Source organism: Hyla sarda, chromosome 12, assembly GCF_029499605.1.
Source record: "Hyla sarda isolate aHylSar1 chromosome 12, aHylSar1.hap1, whole genome shotgun sequence".
NCBI classification, from domain to species: Eukaryota; Metazoa; Chordata; class Amphibia; order Anura; family Hylidae; genus Hyla; species Hyla sarda.
The window spans coordinates 63744155-63768108 of record NC_079200.1 but is presented as its reverse complement, the minus strand read 5'-3'; the positions used below and the strand labels follow the sequence as shown (position 1 = coordinate 63768108).

The 23954-nt window shown below is 41.1% G+C and overlaps 1 protein-coding gene and 1 long non-coding RNA gene across 13 annotated transcripts in view; one reads left to right on the top strand and one right to left on the bottom strand.

Moving 5' to 3' along the window:
* NKAIN4 (sodium/potassium transporting ATPase interacting 4) overlaps nt 1–23954 on the top strand; it is an 89181-nt gene that overhangs the window by 26080 nt on the left and 39147 nt on the right. For 9 of the 10 annotated variants that reach the window (XM_056548921.1, XM_056548924.1, XM_056548916.1 and 6 more), the window contains one exon: nt 20703–20840. In XM_056548921.1, the coding sequence (XP_056404896.1) occupies nt 20703–20840 (138 nt within the window). Of the gene's footprint in view, nt 1–9879; nt 9991–20702; nt 20841–23954 lie in introns of all 10 variants that reach the window. The other variant, XM_056548920.1, reaches the window with a different exon arrangement.
* Nucleotides 20741–23954, bottom strand: part of LOC130296887 (uncharacterized) — a 28304-nt gene continuing 25090 nt past the window's right edge. For 2 of the 3 annotated variants that reach the window (XR_008849328.1, XR_008849330.1), the window contains 2 exons: nt 21582–21655; nt 20741–20868 (listed from right to left, as the gene is read on the bottom strand). This is a non-coding gene — a long non-coding RNA (uncharacterized LOC130296887). The remainder of the gene's footprint in view (nt 20869–21581; nt 21656–23954) is intronic. The other variant, XR_008849329.1, reaches the window with a different exon arrangement.

Below are 23954 nucleotides of genomic sequence, written 5' to 3'. Positions count from 1 at the left end.
ACAGTGTCCCAAATGGGGCCACCCTTACTTGGTGTCCAAAGGAGCAGCTAACCCTGGCACAGGTAAGGAGTAGTACAGAACTTGTAGTTCCTCCATGTACTGTAGGGGGCGCTACCAGACAGCCAGTCAGTGCATGCACTTCAGTAATACAGGTGATTTACCAGTGAATGCCCATTCTGATTGGTCGGTTCCTCCAGTTGTGACACATTTCACAGATCTGGACTGTCTGTACATTGTATGTTGAGTCTGGTTTCAAGTTACAATGGTCCAGAAAATACTATTGTATGTTGAGGCCATTGTAAGTTGAGGGATCACTGTACTTCAAACTGATACATTTGATCATTGACACATTGTAGCAAACTATCAGTGTTGGAGAGAGAAAGAAAGAGACAAAGGATTGTCCACAATTGTAACAAACCCCCAGCTGGGAGAAGTGTTTGGTCTGTATTGGTTTTTAGCTTCCGAATGGAAAGAGGAGTAGGACCATTGGCTGACAGCAAGCAGAGATCTTGAAAATTGTGAAAAAGTGTATTAGAAAATTGTGACTTATCCCGGGGTGAATGGGGCAAATGAGTGACACATGTCACAAATGGAGCAAATGTCCAGCAGTGCGGCTGTGTACAGACACCTATTGTCTGCATGGAGGGGAGGCCTGAATTCAGGGTGGTCCCTGTGAATGGGGGTTGGGCAGGAGCCTCTGGGAAGGTCGGATTCTGAGCACCAAGTACGGGGAACACCAGACTTGTGTGGTATCCAGAGCCTATGACAACACAACAGTGGGCTTGAAGTTAACCCTATAATCACAGTCACCTTTGTTGCTTAATATCTCAAAAAACTCTTTGAGCAGACGGTATTCATAAAGGATTCTGAACATTGAGGAATAATTTTTTTTCTAGAGTTGCCCTTTAAATTTTTCAAAGCTTGGTTACTACACCCATCTGTTTGTATCAGAGGAGGATGGGAGTGATGTCACGCTTTATGGGTTCTCTTAATCATTGTAGTCCTTTTTCACTGATACATTGCACGGTGAAGTCTGCAGCTTCTCTTAGGATGGCAGGGCAATGGCTTTGTCACACCGAGAAGTGATATCCCCAATAAGGTATCACTTGTTTTGATTGCCGTCATTATTTTTTCTAGTCCAAATAATTGAGGTTGTCATGGTGATGCTGCAGAACTTCACCCTCCCCCACCCAGTGTCACCCTCCTCCAACATTGCCCGTTGTTATTATAACCAGCCTGTGTGAAAAGGTGTTAGGAAACATTGTGGTCAGCATGATGTAGTCTGCAATAGTATCACACATGATAAGCATAGATACAGCAGCTCAGCATAAGTATCACACATTCTAGGATTAGATACTACAACTCAGCTGACTGTATCACACTTGATAGACATAGATACATTAGCTTTGCAGACAGTTTCACACGTTACAGAATTAGATACACCAGCTCAACAGACCCTATCACACATTACAGAGTTAGATACACCAGCTCAGCAGACAGTATCACACATGTTAGGCTTAGATGCACACATTCAGCAGACAGTATCACACTTTATAGAATAAGATACACCAGCTAAGTAAGAGGTATCACCATGCAGATCTGATTGTGTTGGTGAGATCATGTCTCTACCATACAGCTATATGCATTCAGTCATCCGCAGACTATCCCAGGTGGTCCCTCCAATGGCCGTGCCGCCAGATGGTCCTATTACACGGCCTGTCACTCTTCTTTCCATCCTGACAGTGTAGGATCATTTCCAGGTATGAATGAAACAAAGACTCCGAGAATATCGGGGGGGGGGGGGGGGTATTTATCAATTTTGCCTGTTGACAGTTTCTTTTTACCCTTTTTTTTTTTTTTTTTTTTCACTTTGGTTTTCGTGGACATGGACCAAATTTATCATTTGGTGCAAGTTGTTAGTAATTTTGGCTTAAATGTTGAAATCAGCTGCTCACAGCGCCTTTTACACAGAACTTACCCCCACAGAGGACGCATATTTTACCCTGTAGAGCGGCCATTTCGGAGTCCCTCCTGCAGTATATCAGCAAGCGACAGGAGTTATTTTCTTTTGTGGGGTTTATAGTCACCATGTGAAATGGATTTTATTTTCAACTTGAGTAGTTTTTTTTTTTTTTTTTTTTGTTACTTTAGTGCAGTGGTCTTCAACATGCGGACCTCCAGATGTTGCAAAACTACAATTCCCAGCATGCCCGGACAGCCAACGGCATGCTGGGAGTTGTAGTTTTGCAACATCTGGAGGTCCGCAGGTTGGAGACCACTGCTTTAGTGATTACCTTTCCTGATCCTGTGCGGCCATGTCCAATGCTGGCTCAACGGAGGGTGAAGGTTCCTCAGAGACAACTATGTCACAGGATAGTATTGAGCAGCCCTGGAGGCGTCGCTGCTTTCACCAAAAAAATGTTTAATGTATTTTGACGCCTTTACATTTTCTGCCATTGCTAAGTGTGTTATCCATGTGCAAAATTTCTTGGCGGGGATTTGCGCCCAAAAAAACTGAATTTGGGCCAAAATTGCGCCAAAGATCGATTGGCACAAATGATGAATTACTGACTAAAGTTAAAATCACACACAGGACCGTGTGATTTTGAGAAAGTTGTAAAAATGACAGAGGAGAAGATGCGCCAAACTTTGGCGCAAAAAGACACCAAAGACGCCAAAGTATTGCGCCAAAGTTACGTGAAAAAAACACATCCTTTGATAAATACCCCCCATCATCCCTGGAAGAGCCTGCAGACCAGCAGTCAGGACACATCACCTGCCACCAGCAAATCTGTGGAGGGGTCACCCCAGACCTTCTTCACCTTTCAGCCATGCACAGACCCTTTTATATCCCTCTATCTTATAGTAAATCTGGGAACTACAATCTTGACAGCATCACTGATCTCTGAGCCATTTCAAGGGGTCACTTCTTGAAAATGAACATCTACCCCACCCCCTCTCCTATAATCCCACCTCTCCAGATTGTACATTGGGCTCAGGGCTATGAAATGTTTTTCAATTTCGCATGTTTCAATTCATTTCCATTTTTTTAATTGCTCACAGTAAATGGAACCAGAATCTGGAAAGCTACATAGACTTACACATGGTTTATCTTACAGTTGTCTCTAAAAGCGCCTCAGTAGGACAAATCTCTCTCCTGTCCTGATACTTACTACAATGTTTCAGTGTAGGTGAACTGTATCATCCTTCAATTCAGATAATTTGAATGGGTACTCCAGGGGAAATACAATTTTATTTAAATAAACTGGTGCCATAAAATTATACACCTCTTTAAATCATTAAAGGGGTAGTCCAGTGGTGAAAAACTTATCCCCTATCCTAAGGATAGGGGATAAGTTTGAGATCGCGGGGGGGTCTGACCGCTGGGGCCCCCTGCGATCTCTCTGTACGGGGGCCAGGCTCTCCGGCCAGATAGCGGGTGTCGACCTCCGCACGAAGCGGCAGCCAACACGCCCCCTTAATACATCTCTATGGCAGAGCCGGAGATTGCCGAAGGCAGCGATTCGGCTCTGCCATAGAGTTGTATTGAGGGGGCGTGTCGGCCGCCGCTTCGTGCGGAGGTCGACACGCCCCCTTCCCGCGGGCTGTCGGTGCTCCGTACAGGAGATTGCAGGGGGCCCCACTGGTCAGACCCCCCGCGATCTCAAACTTATCCCATATCCTTAGGATAGGGGATAAGTTGTCCACCACTGGGTCACCACTGGACTACTCCTTTAATGCCCTCCTAATACTGTGGCTGGGGATATAATTAGTGTTACTATGTGTGGCTGGCATCTTATCTGTATTAATACCTTTTTGCTGGCTTTGGCTCTAACAAGTGTTGCTATATATGACTTATTTGATATTATCTTTTATAATAGGAACGGGTTAGTCCTTTTCTCCCCTACTTGCCACCGTATTCAGTTCCCAACCTTACCCAACATACATCTAGGGATACACTGTATGATGTTTTGTACCATACACAACATACCTTGTTGTTATAAAGACATCTCCTATAGCCAATAACATTGATTAGTTTTAGGCAATCAATGTAACTATTAAATACCAGTGATGTCCATTACTTGATACCCCTAACTGTGTGTTCATCATTTACACATAGCTCTAGGGATATGCCCGGCTAGCTAGGTAGCTATATCCTTAGACAGTTTATTTTAAGGGGTAAGGACAGTTTACATTAGGAGGTTCCAGTGTGGGACTGTCCTTATTAGGACTATAATTCCGCTTAGGGGTAGGGCCTAGGATAAGGACTAGCATAGGCAGCGATAGGCTCCCGGTCCCAGCCCCCCTGTTGTCCTTCCCTGCACCCTTCCCTGTGTCATCGGGGGTTAGGGCCTAATAGATACATACTGTGTATACTTACCTTTCTATCTTGTAATTGGTTTGATTTTTGTATCATTTTTTGATATACGGATTTCTTAGGTGGGTAGATCCGATCTGTGTTATAGGCTTTATCGAACGTATCCAGAACTACTGTGGATATAATTCTACCTTTTATGAATTATATCCTATTTGCATTTTGTGGTACCCCTTGTTTTATGGGCTTGCATTAAAAGTTAGGTCCATATGATTAAAATTATATCCATCTTATATAGGTTTGATTTTGTTTTACTTCTGTTAAAAAAAATTATAACTTTATGCCCAAAAATTTGTAGGTAAAAAATGTCCTCTTCTGACCCCTATAACTTTTTTATTTTTCCATATACGGGGAGGTATGAGGGCTCTTTTTTTGCACCATGAAGTTTTCATCGGTACCATTTTTGTTTTGATGGGACTTTTTGATCAGTTTTTATAAAAAAAAATTTAGAGTATACAAAGTGACCAAAAATACTTAATGTTGGATTTTTTTTTTTTTTTTTTTTTTTACGTATACGCCATTGACCGTGCGGTTTAATTAACATTATATTTTTATAGTTCGGGCATTTACGCACGCAGCGATACCACATATGTTTATTTTTATAATTTTTTATATGGAATTTGGGAAAAGGGGATGTTTAAAACTTTTAATAAGGAAGGGTTAATGTGTGTGTTTTTTTTTTTTTACACTTTTAGTCCCCTTAGGGACCTTTCAGGAGGAGTCATTCGATTCCTCATACAAATGAATGTGGTTCCATAGAACCACATTGGTCTGTGTGATCTGTGCTCGATTGCTAAAGCCTGGTCCTGCCAGGCTTTATCATTCACAGAGCAGCAGCCATAGGAGGAGAGGTAAGCGATTCACCTCACTGGACCACAAGGGAGCGTTTACAGGTTCCTTTAGACACCGCTGTCAAAGTTGACAGCGGCGATCTAAAGGGTTAATAGCCAGCCGCATGTCTGCTATTAACACAAGCCCTCAGCTACAAGAATCAGCTGAGGGACGGCCGCACCATACCTTGTTAATGGCACAAGGACGTGTATACACGTCTTTGGTTGTTAACAGGTTAAGAGGTTAAAATTCTCAACCTTGATATGTTTTTAATGTGATTGAAAAAAACAGCCACTAGGTGGCTCTGTTCTGTGCGCAAGTCAAACAGTTAGTTTCATCTCCTTCCGACCTGGCAGGAGACCAAACTCAGGAATGTGTGGGGCATGGTGAGGCACAGCTCTCATAGGCTTCAGTGACATTGCGCCTGCTGGGGAACGCCCACTTTCTCCTTCCGGGAGCTCACACGATGTGAGCAAGGGAAAAGGTATGATACAGAGCTTTTTAACCCCTTAAGGACCAAGCCCATTTTAACCCTAAGGACCAGGACAATTTTATTTTAGCGTTTTCGTTTTTTCCTCCTCGCCTTCTAAAATCCATAACTCTTTTATATTTCCATCTACAGACCCATATAAGGGCTTGTTTTTTGCATGACCAATCTTACTTTACCAAAAAATGTACGGCGAACCCCAAAATATATTTTTTTAGGGAGGAAATTTAAATGAAAACCACAATTTTGCACATTTTGGAGGGTTTTGTTTTCACACTGTACACTTTACAGTAAAAATGACATGTGTTCTTTATTCTGTGGGTCAATACGATTAAAATGATACAAATGGCTAGATACTTTAATATTTTTGTATCGCTTAAAAAAAATCTCAAACTTTTTGTACAAAATCAGTAATCTAAAATCGCCCTATTTTGACCACCTATAACTTTTTCATTTTTCCATATATAGGGCGGTTTGAGGGCTCATTTTTGGCGCCGTCATCTGTACTTTTTATTGATACCACATTTGCATATATTAAATAAAATGTGACAAAAAAGCAGCATTTTTTGACTTTTTTAATTATTTACGTTTACGCTATTCACCATACGGGATCATTAACATTATATTTTGATAGTTCGAACATTTACGCACGCGACGATACCAAATATGTTTATTTTTTTTAAAAACGACAATTTTATTGGGTAGGGGATTTTTCACTTTTTTTTACTTTTTATTTTTACATTTTTCTACTTTTTTTTTTACACTTTATGTCCCCATAGGGGACTATCTATAGCAATCATTTGATTGCTAATACTGTTCAGTGCTATGTATAGGACATGGCACCGATCAGTATATCGGTCATCTTCTGCTCTGGTCTGCTCGATCTCAGACCAGAGCAGAAGACCCCGGGAGACGGCCGGAGGCAGGTGAGGGGACCTCCGGCCGCCATGCTGGATGATCGGATCCCCGCGGCAGCTCTGTGGGCGATCTGATCATCCACTCAAAGTACCGCACTGCCGCAGATTCCGTGATCTGTATTGATCACGGCATCTGAGGGGTTAATGGCGGACATCCGCGCAATCGTGGATGTCGGCCATTACTGGCGGGTCCCCGGCTGCTGCTAGCAGCCAGAACCTGCCGTGTATGACGCGAACACCGTTCCGATTCTCGTGGTCATGCATAGGAGGTAAATGTACGTCCTGGTGCGCGAAGTACCGCCAAACCAGGACGTACATTTACGTCCGTGGTCGTTAAGGGGTTAAAGCTCAGAAAAAAGGGCAGGAATATAATCTGAGTTAGGTTAGAAAATATGGTTTGATCACAGGTACTCTTTAATTTACCTCTGTTTAAAAGTCTCAAGCTTTGAAGTACCTATCTACTGTATGCACCCCCCTCCCCAATGTGTAATCATGGGCCAAGATTACAAAATATTGCCCTGCCTTCAAAAGTCTGTGCAGTGTGTGTGTGTGTATATGTATGTATATATATATATATATATATATATATATATATATATATATATATGCATATTCCACAGATACCAGTAATGCCTCCTCCTCTCCAGTCCACATAGGTTGGTTTAATATCTTTGCCATAAAGCTAAGAATTTCACAGTAGAGAATTATGTAAATTTATTGCACTTTTTAAATGTTAAACTGAGGATGAAAGCTAATCTATTCAGCCAGCCTTGTGTTCTAAACCAATGGATCTTTATAACCTGCGTTACGAGATTTTTAATGCCCCCCCCCCCCCCCTAGTGTCATGCTGTCTGCCTAAGACTCAGTTTATGAGAGTGAAGGGGATATTGGGTACCCACAGCAGTCTGATATTTAAATACAGTTGAAATCCAACATGCCTGACCCCTCTCATCTGTCAGGAGGAGATTTGGCAGGAGTCAGTCGGGCTCTTGAAAGTGTATAGGGACCTATGGACATTTTTCTTCTGCACCCAACAAAGTGGCTTGTGACTTAAAGGGGTACTCTGGTGGAAAATTTTTTTTTTTTTTTTTTTTTTTAATCAACTGGTGCCAGAAAGTTAAAAAGATTTGTAAATTACTTAATCCTTCCAGTACTTTTTAGGGGCTGTATACTACAGAGGAAATGCTTTTCTTCTGGATTTCTGTTATGTCGCCACCACAGTGCTCTCTGCTGACCTCTGCTGTCCATTTTAGGAACTGTCCAGAGCAGCATGTGTTTGCTATGGGGCTTTTCTCCTGCTTTCCTAAAATGGACAGCAGAGGTCAGCAGAGAGCACTGTGGTTGTGACATAAGAGAAATCCAAAAGAAAAGCATTTCCTCTGTAGTATACAGCCCCTAAAGGGTACTGGAAGGATTAAGATTTTTTAATAGAAGTAATTTACAAATCTGTTTAACTTTCTGGCACAGTTGATTTAAAAAAAGTTTTCCACAGGAGTGTCACTTTAATCCTTCCAGTACTTATTAGCTGCTGAATACTACAGAGGAAATTCTTTTCTTTTTGGAACACCGAGCTCTCTGCTGACATCATGACCACAGTGCTCTCTGCTGACATCTGCTGTCATTTTAAGAACTGTCCAGAGTAGGAGAAAATCCCTATAGCAAACATATGCTTCTCTGGACAGTTCCTAAAATGGACAGAGATGTCAGTAGAGAGCACTGTATTCAAAAAAGAAAATAATTTCCTCTGTAGTGTTCAGCAGCTAATAAGTACGGGAAGGATTAAGATTTTTTAATAGAACTAATTTACAAATCTGTTTAACTTTCTGGCACCAGTTGATGATTAAAAAAAAAAAAGGTTTCCACCGGAGTACCCCTTTAATAATGAAATAACCTACTTGTGCCCCATATACATTAGAATGAAGTCATCTGAACCTGCTGTCTCCCCACTTCCAGAGGAGTCTGCCTACAGCTTATCCCCCATCCCCCCATTCAAAAGTCCTGTATGCTCAGCCAAGAAGAACGTTCATATGTATAGCGGGATCGGGAGAGGTAGCTGTCTGTCGGCTGAACATATGTTTGGCCAACAGCTAACCCATGTGTATGGCCATCTATAGTTTAGACAGTCTAAGGTTTCTTAGACTAAGTTTACACAGTTTATAAGGCTGCATTCACACCTCATTTTTACGTTACGGGTGCCGGATCCGGCTGGGGGAGGGGCAAACTCTAATGAGCTGACCGGAGTCAACCGGTGACTCCGGTCGGCTCATTTTTGACCCGTATGAGGTTTCCTGACCGGACCTAAAACCGTATAGTTTTCCATCTACTTATTTTAGATATATGCTGCTTTGGGGAAATAAACTATGGCTAAAAATATAATATAGGTCATTGTCTTCAAAGAGGATTAGGAAAAATAAATCAGCTAAAAGGTTTTTACCTGTGAAACAAAAAATGTTATCTACATTCTAATAAAATGTTATTTTGCCCTACAGGTGTTAGGCTGGCTTTACTATAGTGTCAATGGGCTGGATATGTTTTGGGGGATGTATGGCTGGTTATATGAAGGGCTACTGTACTGTGGTATGCCAAAAGGGCACTGTGATGTGTTCTGAGCACACTGCCTTGTTCTATTAAGGGGCACTGTTTCTGAGTATGTTATGGGGGCACTGTGACTGATGTGTTCTGAGCACACTGCCTTGTTCTATTAAGGGGCACTGTTTCTGGGTATGTTATGGGGGCACTGTGACTGGTGTGTTCTGAGCACACTGCCTTGTTCTATTAAGGGGCACTGTTTCTGGGTATGTTATGGGGGCACTGTGACTGGTGTGTTCTGAGCACACTGCCTTGTTCTATTAAGGGGCACTGTTTCTGGGTATGTTATGGGGGCACTGTGACTGGTGTGTTCTGAGCACACTGCCTTGTTCTATTAAGGGGCACTGTTTCTGGGTATGTTATGGGGGCACTGTGACTGGTGTGTTCTGAGCACACTGCCTTGTTCTATTAAGGGGCACTGTTTCTGGGTATGTTATGGGGGCACTGTGACTGATGTGTTCTGAGCACACTGCCTTGTTCTATTAAGGGGCACTGTTTCTGGGTATGTTATGGGGGCACTGTGACTGTCACCAATATCAAGTATCTGGGCAATCCCCCCCCCTTCATGTGAAACACACTTCAGTGTTGGAGCAGCAGCCGTCTGTGTATTGGAATGTGGGATAAGGCGTTCAGCGCCCAGATCACCAGAACCGTAGTAATGAGTTTTAATTTTCCATCAGGGATACAAATGTTCTTGTCTGACAACGCTAAGCCTTGTGTAATAGGATTTGTCCAGCTCGCTGCCTAGGCACAGCATGGGGAGGCTGGCACAGAGGAGGCGTATAACACAGGTATCCAGCACATTGATCCCTCGTATCACATGACCTTACCAGCTGCTCATACCTACAGTCACTTATAGACAGACCCATTTCTGCCACCTGATATAATATCACAAGATGCAGACACCTCAGCTCCTACATATTCTAATGTTCTTAATCATTTACAATGGGGGGGGGTAGTCCTTTTTGTACACACCCTAGCTGCTGCAGAACCTCTTTAAAAAGAGGAACTTGAGGTTTATGTCAGTCCTTGCAAATATTTATTGAACGCTAATATAAGACTGGAGAGGATGAAGGGAAGGTAGAAGGATATGCAGAGGGAGGATACAGTGCCATGAGAAAGGTGATAGATTTAGAGTTTTCACCTTTTTAAGCGTTCTGCTTCTTGTTAGTGAATACAGTGATCCCTCAACTTACAATGGCCTCAACATACAATAGTTTCAACATACAATGTTTGTTTCTGGACCATTGTAACTTGAAACCAGACTCAACATACAATGCTACAGAATGTCCAGCTCTGCGAAACGTGTCACAACTGGAGGAACTGACCAATCAGAATGGGCATTTTACTGGTAAATCACCTGTATTACTGAAGTGTATGCACTGACTGTCGTCTGGTAGCACCTCCTACAGTACAGGGAGGAACTACATGTTCTGTACTACTCCTTACCTGTGCCAGGGTTAGCTGCTCCTTTGGACACCAAGTAAGGGCGGCTCCATTTGGGACATTGCGTGTACTGTATAGGACCCCGAAGAAGCTCCTGTCATCTACATAAACCATTGTTTCCCAACCAGGGTGCCTCCAGCTGTTGCAAAACTACAACTCCCAGCTAGTGTTGCTCGCGAATATTCGCAATGCGAATTTTATTCTCGAATATTGCATATTCACAAATATTCGCGAATATAGTGCTATATATTCGTAATTACGAATATTCTTTTTTTTTTTTTATCACAGTACACATCACAGTGATCATCCCTCTCTGCTTCCAGCTTGTGTGGTGTAATGAAGGCTCTAATACTACTGTGTGAGACTGGCGTGCAAATTTTCGCATATGCGAAAATAAAACACGAATAATACGAATATGCGAATATATGACGAATATTCGTCCATATATTCGCGAAATATCGCAAATTCGAATATGGCCTATGCCGCTCAACACTACTCCCAGCATGCCCGGACAGCCTTTGGCTGTCCGGGCATGCTGGGAGTAGTGTTGAGCGGCATAGGCCATATTCAAATTTGCGATATTTCGCGAATATATGGATGAATATTCGTCATAAATTCGCATATTCGTAATATTCGCGTTTTATTTTCGCATTATTTATTTTTGCATTATTTTCACATTTTGCAACAGCTGGAGGCACCCTGGTTGGGAAACACTGACAGTGATTTACAGCCCCCAGCAGATCTTTCTTACTTTTATATATAAGGATTTGCTTTATCTATATTAGTTATCTACTTATTTTTCTTTAATCCTCACTTTTTCCTATTTTTGGATGACATTTTGGTGGCTTCAGAACCAATTACCAGGTTTCCATAGAGTTATGGACTCGACATACAATGGTTTCAACATACAATGGTCATCCTGGAACCGATTAATATTGTAACTTGAGGGACCACTGTATAAGATGCTTCATTTATATCAGCTTTATACAGAGGTTTTTTTTACAGCTGTATCTAGTCTTGTGTGAGCAAAAAAATAAAAAAAAAACACATGACTAGCAACACATCTATTTCCTGTCCTGTTTATTCCAATGTATCAGGTAAATGTATCAGTCTGGAATAAAGACTTATTTTAAACAATCATCATGTTTTCAAAAAAATATACATACACCACCTCTGTATTGCCCTGTAAGCATCTCCCCTGCCCCCACTCCTTAGGGAATGTGTAGGCTAGGTGTGACATATAATTGTTCAGAGACCTTATTAATTCACTGCTGTATGTTGAGCTGTCAGTCACAGCCGGATCATTACAGATCAATACTGGGATTTATTTTCCCACAATCCTAAGGCCTTATTAGTAGAAAAAGAGAATGACTCTTTGTTTAGCTGTAACATTTTTATTCCTCCAGTACACAGGAAAGAGAAAGGGGAAACTGTCGACTGCTGTAAGAAAACATGGATCTCAAAAGTGGAAGTCACTTTTTTAAGTCAATTTATTCATTATCCTCCTAGCAAACTAAGATGAAATATAATTGTTATTGTAGCAGTATATTAAATAACTGGTAATACAATGCACTCTGAAAGTCTTCAATCCTTTTTACTTTCTTCGCTTTCTGTTGAGAAAGTGAAAACTAAACGTTAGAAATCTTAATTTATTAAAGGAAAAAACAACCCTTTGTTGGAAACAGGCTGTGATTCCTCCTATATCCTTATGGGTCTCCAAAGTCAATGACCTCATGAATATGGAGAACCTTAGCTCTACACTTTATGACTTCTGTGACCTTTTCTACAAAAATTGGCACTACTGCATAGAGTTTCTGGACTCGCCACATTATGCTTCCCTGTTAAAGGGGTACTCCACTGGAAAACTTTTTTTTTTTAAAGGACATCTGCAGCGTGATTAACACTTATCCCCTATCCACAGGATAGGGGATAAGTGTTTGATCGCGGGGGGTCCGACCGCTGGGACCCCCTGTGATCTCCTGTACGGGGCCGCGGCTGTCCCGTGCAGGGGGCGTGCCAGCCGCAGCATGACGTTGCAGCCGACACGCCTCCTCCATACATCTCTATGGGAGAGGCGGGGAGGCAGCGTTTGTGCCTCCCCCATAGAACTGTAAGGGAGACGGGCGTCACCATCGACCTCTAGGTCGAGTTTACGCGCCTTAGCGCTCACCATGAGCGCTAATGGCGGCACCCTGTTGGGGAGATCGCGGGGGTCCCAGCGGTCGGACCCCCCGCAATCAAACACTTATCCCCTATCCTGTGGATAGGGGATAAGTGTCATACTGCTGCAGTTGTCCTATCAACTGATGCCAGGAAGTTAAACAGATTTATAAATTACTTCTATTTAAAAATCTTAATCCTTCCAGTACTTATGAGCTGCAGTATACTACAAAGAAAGTTCTTTTCTTTTTGAATTTCTTTTCTGTCTGACCACAGTGCTCTCTACTGACACCTCTGTCCATGTCAGGAACTGTCCAGAGCAGGATAGGTTTGCTATGGGGATTTGCTCCTACTCTGGACAGTTCCTAAAATGAACAGAGATGTCAGCAGAGAGCACTGTGGTCAGACAGAAAAGAAATTGAGAAATAAAAGAATTTCCTGTGGAGCATACAGCAGCTGATAAGTACTGGAAGGGTTAAGATTTTTAAATAGAAGTAATTTACAAATCTATTTAACTTTCTGGCACCAGTTAATAAAAAAATTAATGTTTTCCAGCAGAGTACCCCTTTAAGGACATCATTCTCTCCATCTTTGGTTCTTTGTAAGGAAAAACAAAACATTTTCATGGACATAAGTATTTAGTCCCTTTACTATGACACTTGATATTTAGCTCTGGGACCTTCCATTTCTTGTGATCATCAAGATATTTCTACACCTAAATTGGAGTCACCTGTGGTACATTTCAGTGGATTGAACAAGATTTGGAAAGACACAGCCCTGTCTATATAAGGTCTCACATATACGGTATACATATCAGTGAAGAACCAATCCATGAGGTGGAAATAAATGCCAGTAGAGCTCAGAGATGGGACTGTGTGGAGGCACAGATCTGGAAAAGGGTGCGAAAAATATCTGTGGCACTGAAAGTTCCCAGTAGCATGCCTCCTATAGCTGGCCATACCACCAAACTAAATAATCGGTTGCCATAAGCAAGATCACCAAGAACCCAATTGTCCCTCTCGTTGAGCTCCATAGATCCTGTGTGCAGATGGGAGAAACTTCCACCAGTCATTGCTTTTTGGCACAGTAGCAAAATAAGACACATGAAAACCACCTGAAGTTTGAAAACAGCACCTAAAGAACTCTCAGACTGTGAGAAACAAGATTCTTTGGTCAGATAAAACCAAGACTGAACTTTTTGACCTCAATTCTAAGCGTCATGTCTGGAGGAAACCAAGCACTGCTCCTCACCTGCCCAATACATCCCTACAGTGAAGCATGGTGGTGACAGCATCATGCTGTGGGGGTGTTTTTCAGCAGCTGGAATAGGGAGACGGTTAAGGGAAAGCTGAATGGAGCAAAGTACAGAGATATTCTTAATGAAAACCTGATCCAGAGTCCTCTGGACCTCAGAATGGGTTCACATTTGAACATGACAATGACCCTATTCTCACAGCCAAGACAACACAGGAGACAACACAGGAGTAGTTTAGGGACAATTCTGTGAGTGTTCTTGAGAGTCCTGACTTGAACACAAACGGACATCTCTGGAGAGACCTATGTATAAAAATATAGCTACAATAATTCTACTCCCTATGTATAAGAATATAATGTCAGGTGTAAAGTACAATGGTCCCTCAAGTTACAATATTAACCCCTTAAGGACTTTTTTTGCACATCTGACCACTGTCACTTTAAACATTAATAACTCTGGAATGCTTTTAGTTATCATTCTGATTCCGAGATTGTTTTTTGTGACATATTCTACTTTAACATAGTGGTAAAATTTTATTGTAACTTGCATCCTTTCTTGGTGAAAAATCCCCAAATTTGATGGAAAAAAATGAAAATGTTGCATTTTTCTAACTTTGAAGCTTTCTGCTTGTAAGGAAAATAGATATTCCAAATTTTTTTTTTGTTCACATATACAATTTGTCTTCTTTATGTTTCCATCATAAAGTTGAGATGTTTTTACTTTTGGAAGACGCCAGAGGGCTTCAAAGTTCAGCAGCAATTTTCCAATTTTTCACCAAATTTTCAAACTCGATATTTTTCAGGGACCAGTTCAGTTTTGAAGTGGATTTGAAGGGTCTTCATATTAGAAATACCCCATAAATGACCCCATTATAAAAACTGCACCCCTCAAAGTATTCAAAATGACATTCAGTAAGTGTGTTAATCCTTTAGGTGTTTCACAGGAATAGCAGCAAAGTGAAGGAGAAAATTCACAATCTTCACTTTTTACACTCACATGTTCTTGTAGACCCAATTTTTGAATTTTTGCAAGGGGTAAAAGGAGAAAATTTTTACTTGTATTTGTAGTCCAATTTCTCTCGAGTAAGCACATACCTCATATGTCTATGTAAAGTGTTCGGCGGGCGCAGTAGAGGGCTCAGAAGCGAAGGAGCAACAAGGGGATTTTGGAGAGAACATTTTTCTGAAATGGTTCTTGGGGACATGTCGCCTTTAGGAAGCCCCTAGGGTGTCAAAACAGCAAAAAAAAAACACATGGCATACCATTTTGGAAACTAGACCCCTCGGGTAACATAACAAGGGATAAAGTGAGCCTTAATACCCCACAGGTGTTTCATGACTTTTGCAAATGTAAAAAAAATTATAATAATAATATTTTACCTAAAATGCTTGTTTTCCCAAAAATTTTACATTTTAAAAAAGGGTAATAGCAGAAAATACCCCCCAAAATTTGAAGCCCAATTTCTCCCGATTCAGAAAACACCCCATATGGGGGTGAAAATTGCTCTGCTGGCGCACTACTGGTCTCAAAAGAGAAGGAGTCACATTTAGCTTTTTGAAAGCAAATTTTGCTCTGGGGGCATGCCGCATTTAGGAAGCCCCTATGGTGCCAGGATATCAAAAAAAAAACCACATGGCTTACTATTTTGGAAACTAGATCCCTCGGGGAACGTAACAAGGGGTTAAGTGAGCCTTTATACCCGACAGGTGTTTCACGACTTTTGCATATGTAAAAAATATAAAAAATATATATTTTTTTACCTAAAATGCTTGTTTTTCCAAATATGTTACATTTTTAAAAAGGGTAAAAGCAGAAAATACCCCCCAAAATTTGTAACACAATTTCTCCCGAGTACGGCGATACCCCATATGTGACCCTAAACTGTTGCCTTGAAATACAACAGGGCTCCAAAGTGAGAGTGCCTTGCCCATTTGAGGCCTAAATTAGGGATTGCATAGGGGTGGACATAAGGGTATTCTACGCCAGTGATTCCCAAACAGGGTGCCTCCAGCTGTTGGAAAACTCCCAGCATGCTTGGACAGTCAACGGCTGTCCGGCAATACTGGGAGTTGTTGTTTTGCAACAGATGGAGGCTCCGTTTTGGAAACGGTGGCGTACCAGACGTTTTTCATTTTTATTGGGGAGGGGGGCTGTGTAGGGGTATGTGTATATGTAGTGTTTTTTACTTTTTATTTTATTTTGTGGTAGTGTAGTGTTTTTAGGGTACAGTCGCACGGGCGGGGGTTCACAGTAGTTTCTCGCTGGCAGTTTGAGCTGCCGCAGAAAATTTGCTGCAGCTCAAACTTGCTGCCGGATACTTACTGTAAACCTCCGCCCATGTGAGTGTACCCTGTACATTCACATTGGGGAGGGGGGAACATCCAGCTGTTGCAAAACTACAACTCCCAGCATGCGCTGACAGACTGTACATGCTGAGAGTTTTAGTTTTGCAACAGCTGTAGGCACACTGGTCATGTATCACTGAGTTTGTGACCTAACTCAGTGTTTCACAACCAGTGTGCCTCCAGCTGTTGCAAAACTACAACTCCCAGCATATAAGGTGCATGCTGGGAGTTGTAGTTTGCAACAGCTGGAGGGACACCGGTCGTGAAATACTGAGTTAGGTTAAAAAAACTGAGTTTCACAACCAGTGTGCCTTCAGCTGTTGCAAAACTACAACTCTCAGCAGTCACCGACAGCCAACGGGCATGCTGGGAGTTGTAGTTATGCAACCAGCAGATGCACCACTACAACTCCCAGCATGCACTTTAGCTGTTTGTGAAAGCTGGGAGTTGTAGTTATACAACAGCTGAAGGTACACTTTTCCATAGAAAAAATGTGCCTCCAGCTGTTGCAAAACTATAAGTCCCAGCATGCCTATAAGGGAATGCTGGGAGTCGTGGTGGTCTGCCTCCTGCTGTTGCATAACTACAGCTCCCAGCATGCCCTTTTTGCATGCTGGGAGCTGTTGCTAAGCAAAAGCAGGAGGCTGTCAATCACCTCCAACTGCTGATCCCCAGGTCAGTCCCTCGCCGCCGCTCCTGGCGCCCCGATCCCAACAAGGATGCCGGGGATCGGGGTCCCCAGCTGCCGGGGTCCATGTCCCGCACCCGCTCACGTCCTCCGGAAGAGGGGCGGAGCTGGTTGCGGGAGTGACACCCGCAGCAGGTGCCCTGATTGGTCGGCCGGTAAACCGTCCGACGAATCAGGGCGATCGTGAGGCGGCACCAGTGCCACCTCAATCCTGCTGGCTATGGCTGTTCGGAGCTGTCAGAGACGGCCCCGATCAGCCAGTAATTCCGGGTCACTGGAGACCCGATTGACCCGGAATCGCGGCAGATCGCTGGGCTGAATTGTCCAGCGATCTGCGGCCATCGCCGACATAGGGGGGGACATAATGACCCCCCTGGGCAATATGCCGCAATGCCTGCTGAACGATTTCAGCAGGCATCCGGCTCCGGTCCCCAACCGGCTAGCGGTGGGGACCGGAATTCCCACGGGCGTATGGATACGTCCTGTGTCCTAAAGGACTCGGAATGCAGGGCGTATCCATACGCCCTGCGTCCTATAGAGGTTAATTGGTTCCAGGATGACCATTGTATGTTGAAACCATTGTATGTTGAGACCATAACTCTATGGAAACCTGTTAATTGGTTCTGAAGCCACCAAAATGTCATCCAAAAATAGGAAAAAGTGAGGATTAAAGAAAAATAAGTAGATAACTAATACAGATAAAGCAAATCCTTACATATAAAAGTAATAAAGATCTGCTGGGGGCTGTAATCACTGTCTATGCAGAGTACAGGAGCTTCTTCAGGGTCCTGTACAATACACGCAATGTCCCAAAAAAAGTAATATGGAGCCGCCCTCAACTTTAGGGACATTTATCAATGTTTGCTTATGTATTCCTTTTTTTAGTACTTTTTTCTTTACTTTTTTTTTTTGCTTATGTGTGACTTATTTATCAACTGATTTCAGCCTGTTGATAATTTTCTTTCACGTAAGCAATTTCTTCTTTTTTACTTTGGTTGTAGCTTTTTCTGCTCCATGTTTGAGCTGGAGTAAATTTAGTCAATTTTTTACCTTCTTGCGACTTTTCTTTGTCGGAGTTAATAAATACCTGACTACCTGTAGTCCATTTTAAAATTATTACTTCGTAGTTAAGTTTTTGAAAACTTGCTTTTCTCGCTTTCCAGTAAAAATGTCGCACGAAAAATCGCGTAGTCGCAGGTGCAACATTTTTGCGACATTTTTAGTAAAGAAAAATTAACTAAATCGCTTGATAAATGCCTGTCCTTGTGTCCAAAGGAGCAGCTAGTCCAGGCACAGGTAAAGAGCACGGAACATGTAATACCTCCCTGTACTGTAGGAGGCACTACCAGACAGCCAGTCAGTGCATGCACTTCAGAAATACAGGGGTTTTAACAGTGAATGCCCATTCTGATTGGTCGGTTCTTCCAGCCATTGACAGGTATCACAGATCTGTCTGTAGCATTGTATGTTGAGTCTGATTTTAAGTTACAATGGTCCAGAAAAGACCATTGTATGTTGAGGCCATTGTAAGTTGAGGGATCACTCTGTAATAGGCTTTATAAATAAACTCAATGGGGAGATTTATCAAAAACAGTCTGGAGGGAAAGTTTCTGAGTTGCCCATAGAAACCAATCAGATCGCTTCTTTCCTTTTTGAATAAGCCTCTGAAAAATGAAAGAAGCGACTTGATTGCTATGGGCAACTCAGCAAATTTTCCTCCAGACAGTGTTTGATAAATCTCCCCCCATATGTGTATGTTCCACCATCACTTCCAAACTGCTGAGGATATTTGGATAAAACTCGGTACACATGTTACTTATATTTCAACTAAAAATATAGTTTAGTTAAATTAACCCCAACCCACCCCATTCTCCTATTTACTAGAATATAACTTCTATAATACTGCCTCCTATGGACAAGAATATAACTACTATAATATAGTGTGATGAGAAATGAAGGACGTCACTCACCGGGATGCAGTGTCAATTTCTTTATTTCAGTGGTGCGGAGACAGAGGGTATACACGGACTATCTTCCAGGGACGCAGCTGTAACCCAGCTCATGGCTGACTAGCTGCGTCCCTGGAAGATCGTCCATGTATACCCTCTGTCTCCGCACCACTGAAATAAAGAAATTGACACTGCATCCCGGTGAGTGACGTCCTTCATTTCTCATCACACTGTATGATATGAAGTCTTGTTTCACTGGGAATTGGAATCCGAAGGATAACAGTGTATGCCAGCACAAAATAGGGACTGCATATTTTCCACTACACCTGTCATTAATCACTTAACCACTTAATACTGCCCCCATGTACAATATAACTACTATAACACTGCTTCTTATGTACAATAATATAAATATTTTAATACCGCCTCCTATGGACAAGAATATAACTACTATAACACTGCCCAGTGGCCACTATTTGTAATATAGTCTGGATCCTCTCCTGCTTTACGTTTATACAAAGCTTTCAATTGTTGCCACACAAGGGCAAACAAGGGTTTAACCGCGGTATTGACTTACACTAACTATAGAACATGACCTTTTGGTTACATGCAATGAATAATAAGAAACAGATCACAAATTGCAGAACCCCAAAGGAATGTTACCATAGCAACATCTGTGGGGGGGTGGGGGAAGATAAACCAATTAAAACAAATCTGGTTATAGTCTGCAGGTGTGCCGCTATATAGGTGCACAGCATCCTCTCCTACCCACTGATATTATTGACAGATAGTAATCCCTAGCAGTGCCAGCTTATCCTGTTTCTATCGCAGAGATCCTTTAGCCATTGTTGGCGAATATTATAGAATATGTACCGGATACTGGGGCGATGAATCCATCTTGTATCAAATCACAAGGGCACCAAGACAGGATGATGGATCCATTACAAGGAAAGTGGACACAGACATCCATCATGTGCAATGAGAGGTCAGGACTGGGCTGGGTACACAAGACGAGGATGGCTCCCAAGGGCATTACTGTGCAGGGAGTAATTGGCATATACAGTGCTGAGCAGGAGTAAACCCGATAATGAAAACAATGAAAAATAAGTGCCCCCCGGCTACAGAGGCATGCAAGCCGTTTTATGTACTCAACCTCCTGAGGTTATTCCATCAACACCTTGTTCAGTACACAACATTTCCTTACAAAATCCTTGCGTTATACTCTCTTATTCTAATATTTACACTTTAACTTAATCTTTTCAATTTCTCTTCAGATATTTCCTACTGTTTTATTATATTAATTATTTCTAATTTTATTTTAGATTTCTTTTACTGTGAAATAATTTCAAATATTTTGTATGTTGTTATATTGTTTATTTTAGTTTATTTGATTTTACATAGTTTATGTAATAATTATTTGTCCATTTTAACCAATAACTTTAAAACATACCTTTTTAGATGCATGAATACGTTAAATTATCTATTCATTTCTTAAATATGTATTTTTTTTTTTTTTTTCCTATGTAACCATTGGTACATCATCACAGTGCCACACCTGTCCACAGGTTGTGTGTGGTATTGCTACTGTGCTATATAATCTGTGGATGTTATTGTGTTTTGTGCTTTCTGAGTTTTTTTTATTTATTTTTTTTATCTCTAGATAGCGGCATTAGAACGTCAGGTGTTTGACTTCCTGGGATATCAATGGGCTCCAATCTTGGCAAACTTCCTGCAGATCGTCGTCATCATATTAGGGCTCTTTGGAACTTTACAGTACAGACCTCGTTATGTGATTGCTGTAAGTATATGCCCTAAGGGTAGACTCTCTATAAGACAAGAAGAAAAAATTCCTGTTGTCAACATTTACAGAACCCGTGCAGTGTGACAACTCTGTCTATAGGGGAAGTATTATAGTTGTTATATTCTTGTACATAGATGGCAGTCTTACAGTAGTTATATTCTTGTATATAGGAGGCAGTATGATAGCAGTTTAATTTTTGTATATAGGTGCAATATTTTAGTAAATATATTTTTGTACATATGAGTCAGTATTATAGTAGTTATATTCTAGTACATAGGGGGCAGTATTATAGTAGTTATATTCTTGTACATAGAGGACAGTATTTTAGTAGTTATTTTCTTGAACATAGGAGCAGTATAATAGTAGTTATATTATTGTACATAGGAGGCAGTATTATAGTAGCTATATTCTTGTACATAGGAGGCAGTATTATAGCAGTTACTGTAATATTGCCTCCTATGTACAAGAATATAACTACTATAATACTGCCTCCTATGTACAAGAATATAGCTACTATAATACTGCCTCCTATGTACAACAATATAACTACTATAATATTGCCTCCTATGTACAAGAATATAGTTATATTGTTGTACATAGGAGACAGTATTATAGTAGTTATATTCTTGTACATAGGAGCAATATTATAGTAGTTATATTCTTGTACATAGGAGGCAGTATTATAGCAGTAATATTCTTGTACATAGTAGGGGGCATAAAAGAGAAAATTTGTCTTACCTGTAAGTTTTCTTACCTTCAGGCAGCACAGATGGAATATTTCATCCCCATTCTTATATCCTAGGACTGCCCACCTAGCAAAATAAGATTAATTAAACAATAAACCAGGCAGGTTACACATAAATACTCTGTACAGGCATAGCTCATTGAGTAATAAAATATACCGAATGCAAAAATTACGGTCAGGTGGGTTATACTTCAGATTTGAAGAAAGACAAATGTTCACTTTTTTGTTTGTCTTCAAGCAGCACCAATGGGATTTAGCTAGGAAAACAAAGGGAGCAATAATTTCATGAAAATGACATAGAAATCTAGTACCAAAGGCTAAACCCTATGAAGCCTTAAAGGGGTACTCCGGTGAAAACCTTTTTTCTTTTAAATCAACTAGTGCCAGAAAGTTAAACAGATTTGTAAATTATACGAAAAATGCAAATGTGTGTGCAGCTCACAAACCAAAAATCCAAGGATATATTTGGTTATATGCCGAAACTCAACGGCCAGAAATAAAATATAGAAGAAAAATTTATAACCAATCCTTCAAGGATTTTACCCTGAAAAAGGTACACAATGATAATCAAATCAATATTATAGGAATGCTTCAATGAATAATTAATTGTTTTTATTAAACATTTGTAAAACAGTATGATAAAAATTATATAATCCTGGCACATGTATATAATAAAAAGGTGAAAATCCACTGGGCCCTAGTGGTATTGATCACCATAAAACTTTTAAACTCTGGCAGCCATATAGTATATGATAGAAATTGCTAAGTATTCCAGTCTGGACAGTGAAGATCCGGACCAGATTGTAGCTACAATGGTTGCCGATTTCAATGGATCACAGGTATCGGTGCTCGATCACAGGTATCGGTTCACACCATATGTAAATTGCAAGGAGCGGTAATAGATACATTTTATCCTAGACGCGTTTCAGGGTTCTTTTGCCATGTATCGCACAACCCTTTCTTCAGTAGGAACAAATGTATATATTTAACATTTATACATTTGTTCCTACTGAAGAAAGGGTCGTGCGATACATGGCAAAAGAACCCTGAAACGCGTCTAGGATAAAAGTTATCTATTACCGCACCTTGCAATTTACATATGGTGTGAACCTAGCACCGATACCTGTGATCCATTGAAATCTGCAACCATTGTAGCTACAATCTGGTCCGGATCTTCACTGTGCTTTTGCTTCAGCCAGAACCTGCTGGGAGAGATCCATCCACCCGCCCTAAGACTCCATTACATCCACCACGAGGGACGCCAGCGCTGGGTCCGTCCTGTAGTACCATCACAGGAGTAACACAGAGGCTATCGGGGACGTTGTGCCAAACGCACCCCTGCATAAGTACATCTTTGCAGCACTAATAGTCCTGTGCCAACGCTGCCGGCATGTGGTGAGCGGAGAGGATATCATCTGTCAGGAACGGGTGAGACACATTGTACTAGCAGTGTTATGTTACATTATCCATCCTAACATCTATTACAGAGACTTTATTTCTTACATCACTTATTGCAAAGACTTTTGTACCAGCTACACTGAAAAGGACTGTTACATTTCTTTCCAGACTGGAATATTTAGCAATTTCTATCATATACTATATGGCTGCCAGAGTTTAAAAGTTTTATGGTGATCAATACCACTAGGGCCCAGTGGATTTTCACCTTTTTATTATATACATGTGCCAGGATTATATAATTTTTATCATACTGTTTTACAAATGTTTAATAAAAACAATTAATTATTAATTAAAGCATTCCTATAATATTGATTTGATTATCATTGTGTACCTTTTTCAGGGTAAAATCATTGAAGGATTGGTTATAAATTTTTCTTCTAGATTTGTAAATTACTTCTATTAAAAAATCTTAATCCTTCCTGTACTTATTAGCTGCTGAATACTACAGAGGAAATTCTATTCTTTTTGGAATTCTCTCTGATGACATCACGAGCACAGTGCTCTTTGCTGACGTCATTATAATAATAATAACAATAACTCTTTATTTATTGTTGTCCTTAGTGGGATTTGAACCCAAGGCCCCAGCACTGCAAGGCAGCAGTGCTAACCACTGAGCCACCATGCTGCCCTTAGCATACATCTGCTATGCACGGTTGCTAAAATGGACAGAGATGTCAGCAGAGAGCACTGTGCTCGTGATGTCATCAGTGTTCCAAAAAGAATGGAATTTCCTCTGTAGCATTCAGCAACTAATAAGTACTGGAAGGATTAAGATTTTTTTTTTAATAGAAGTAATTTACAAATATGTTTAACTTTCTGGCACCAGTTGATTTAAAAGAAAAAAGGTTTTCACCGGAGTACCCCTTTAATGTCCCTCCTGAAATGTTTGGCAAAGGCAGAAGACCAGG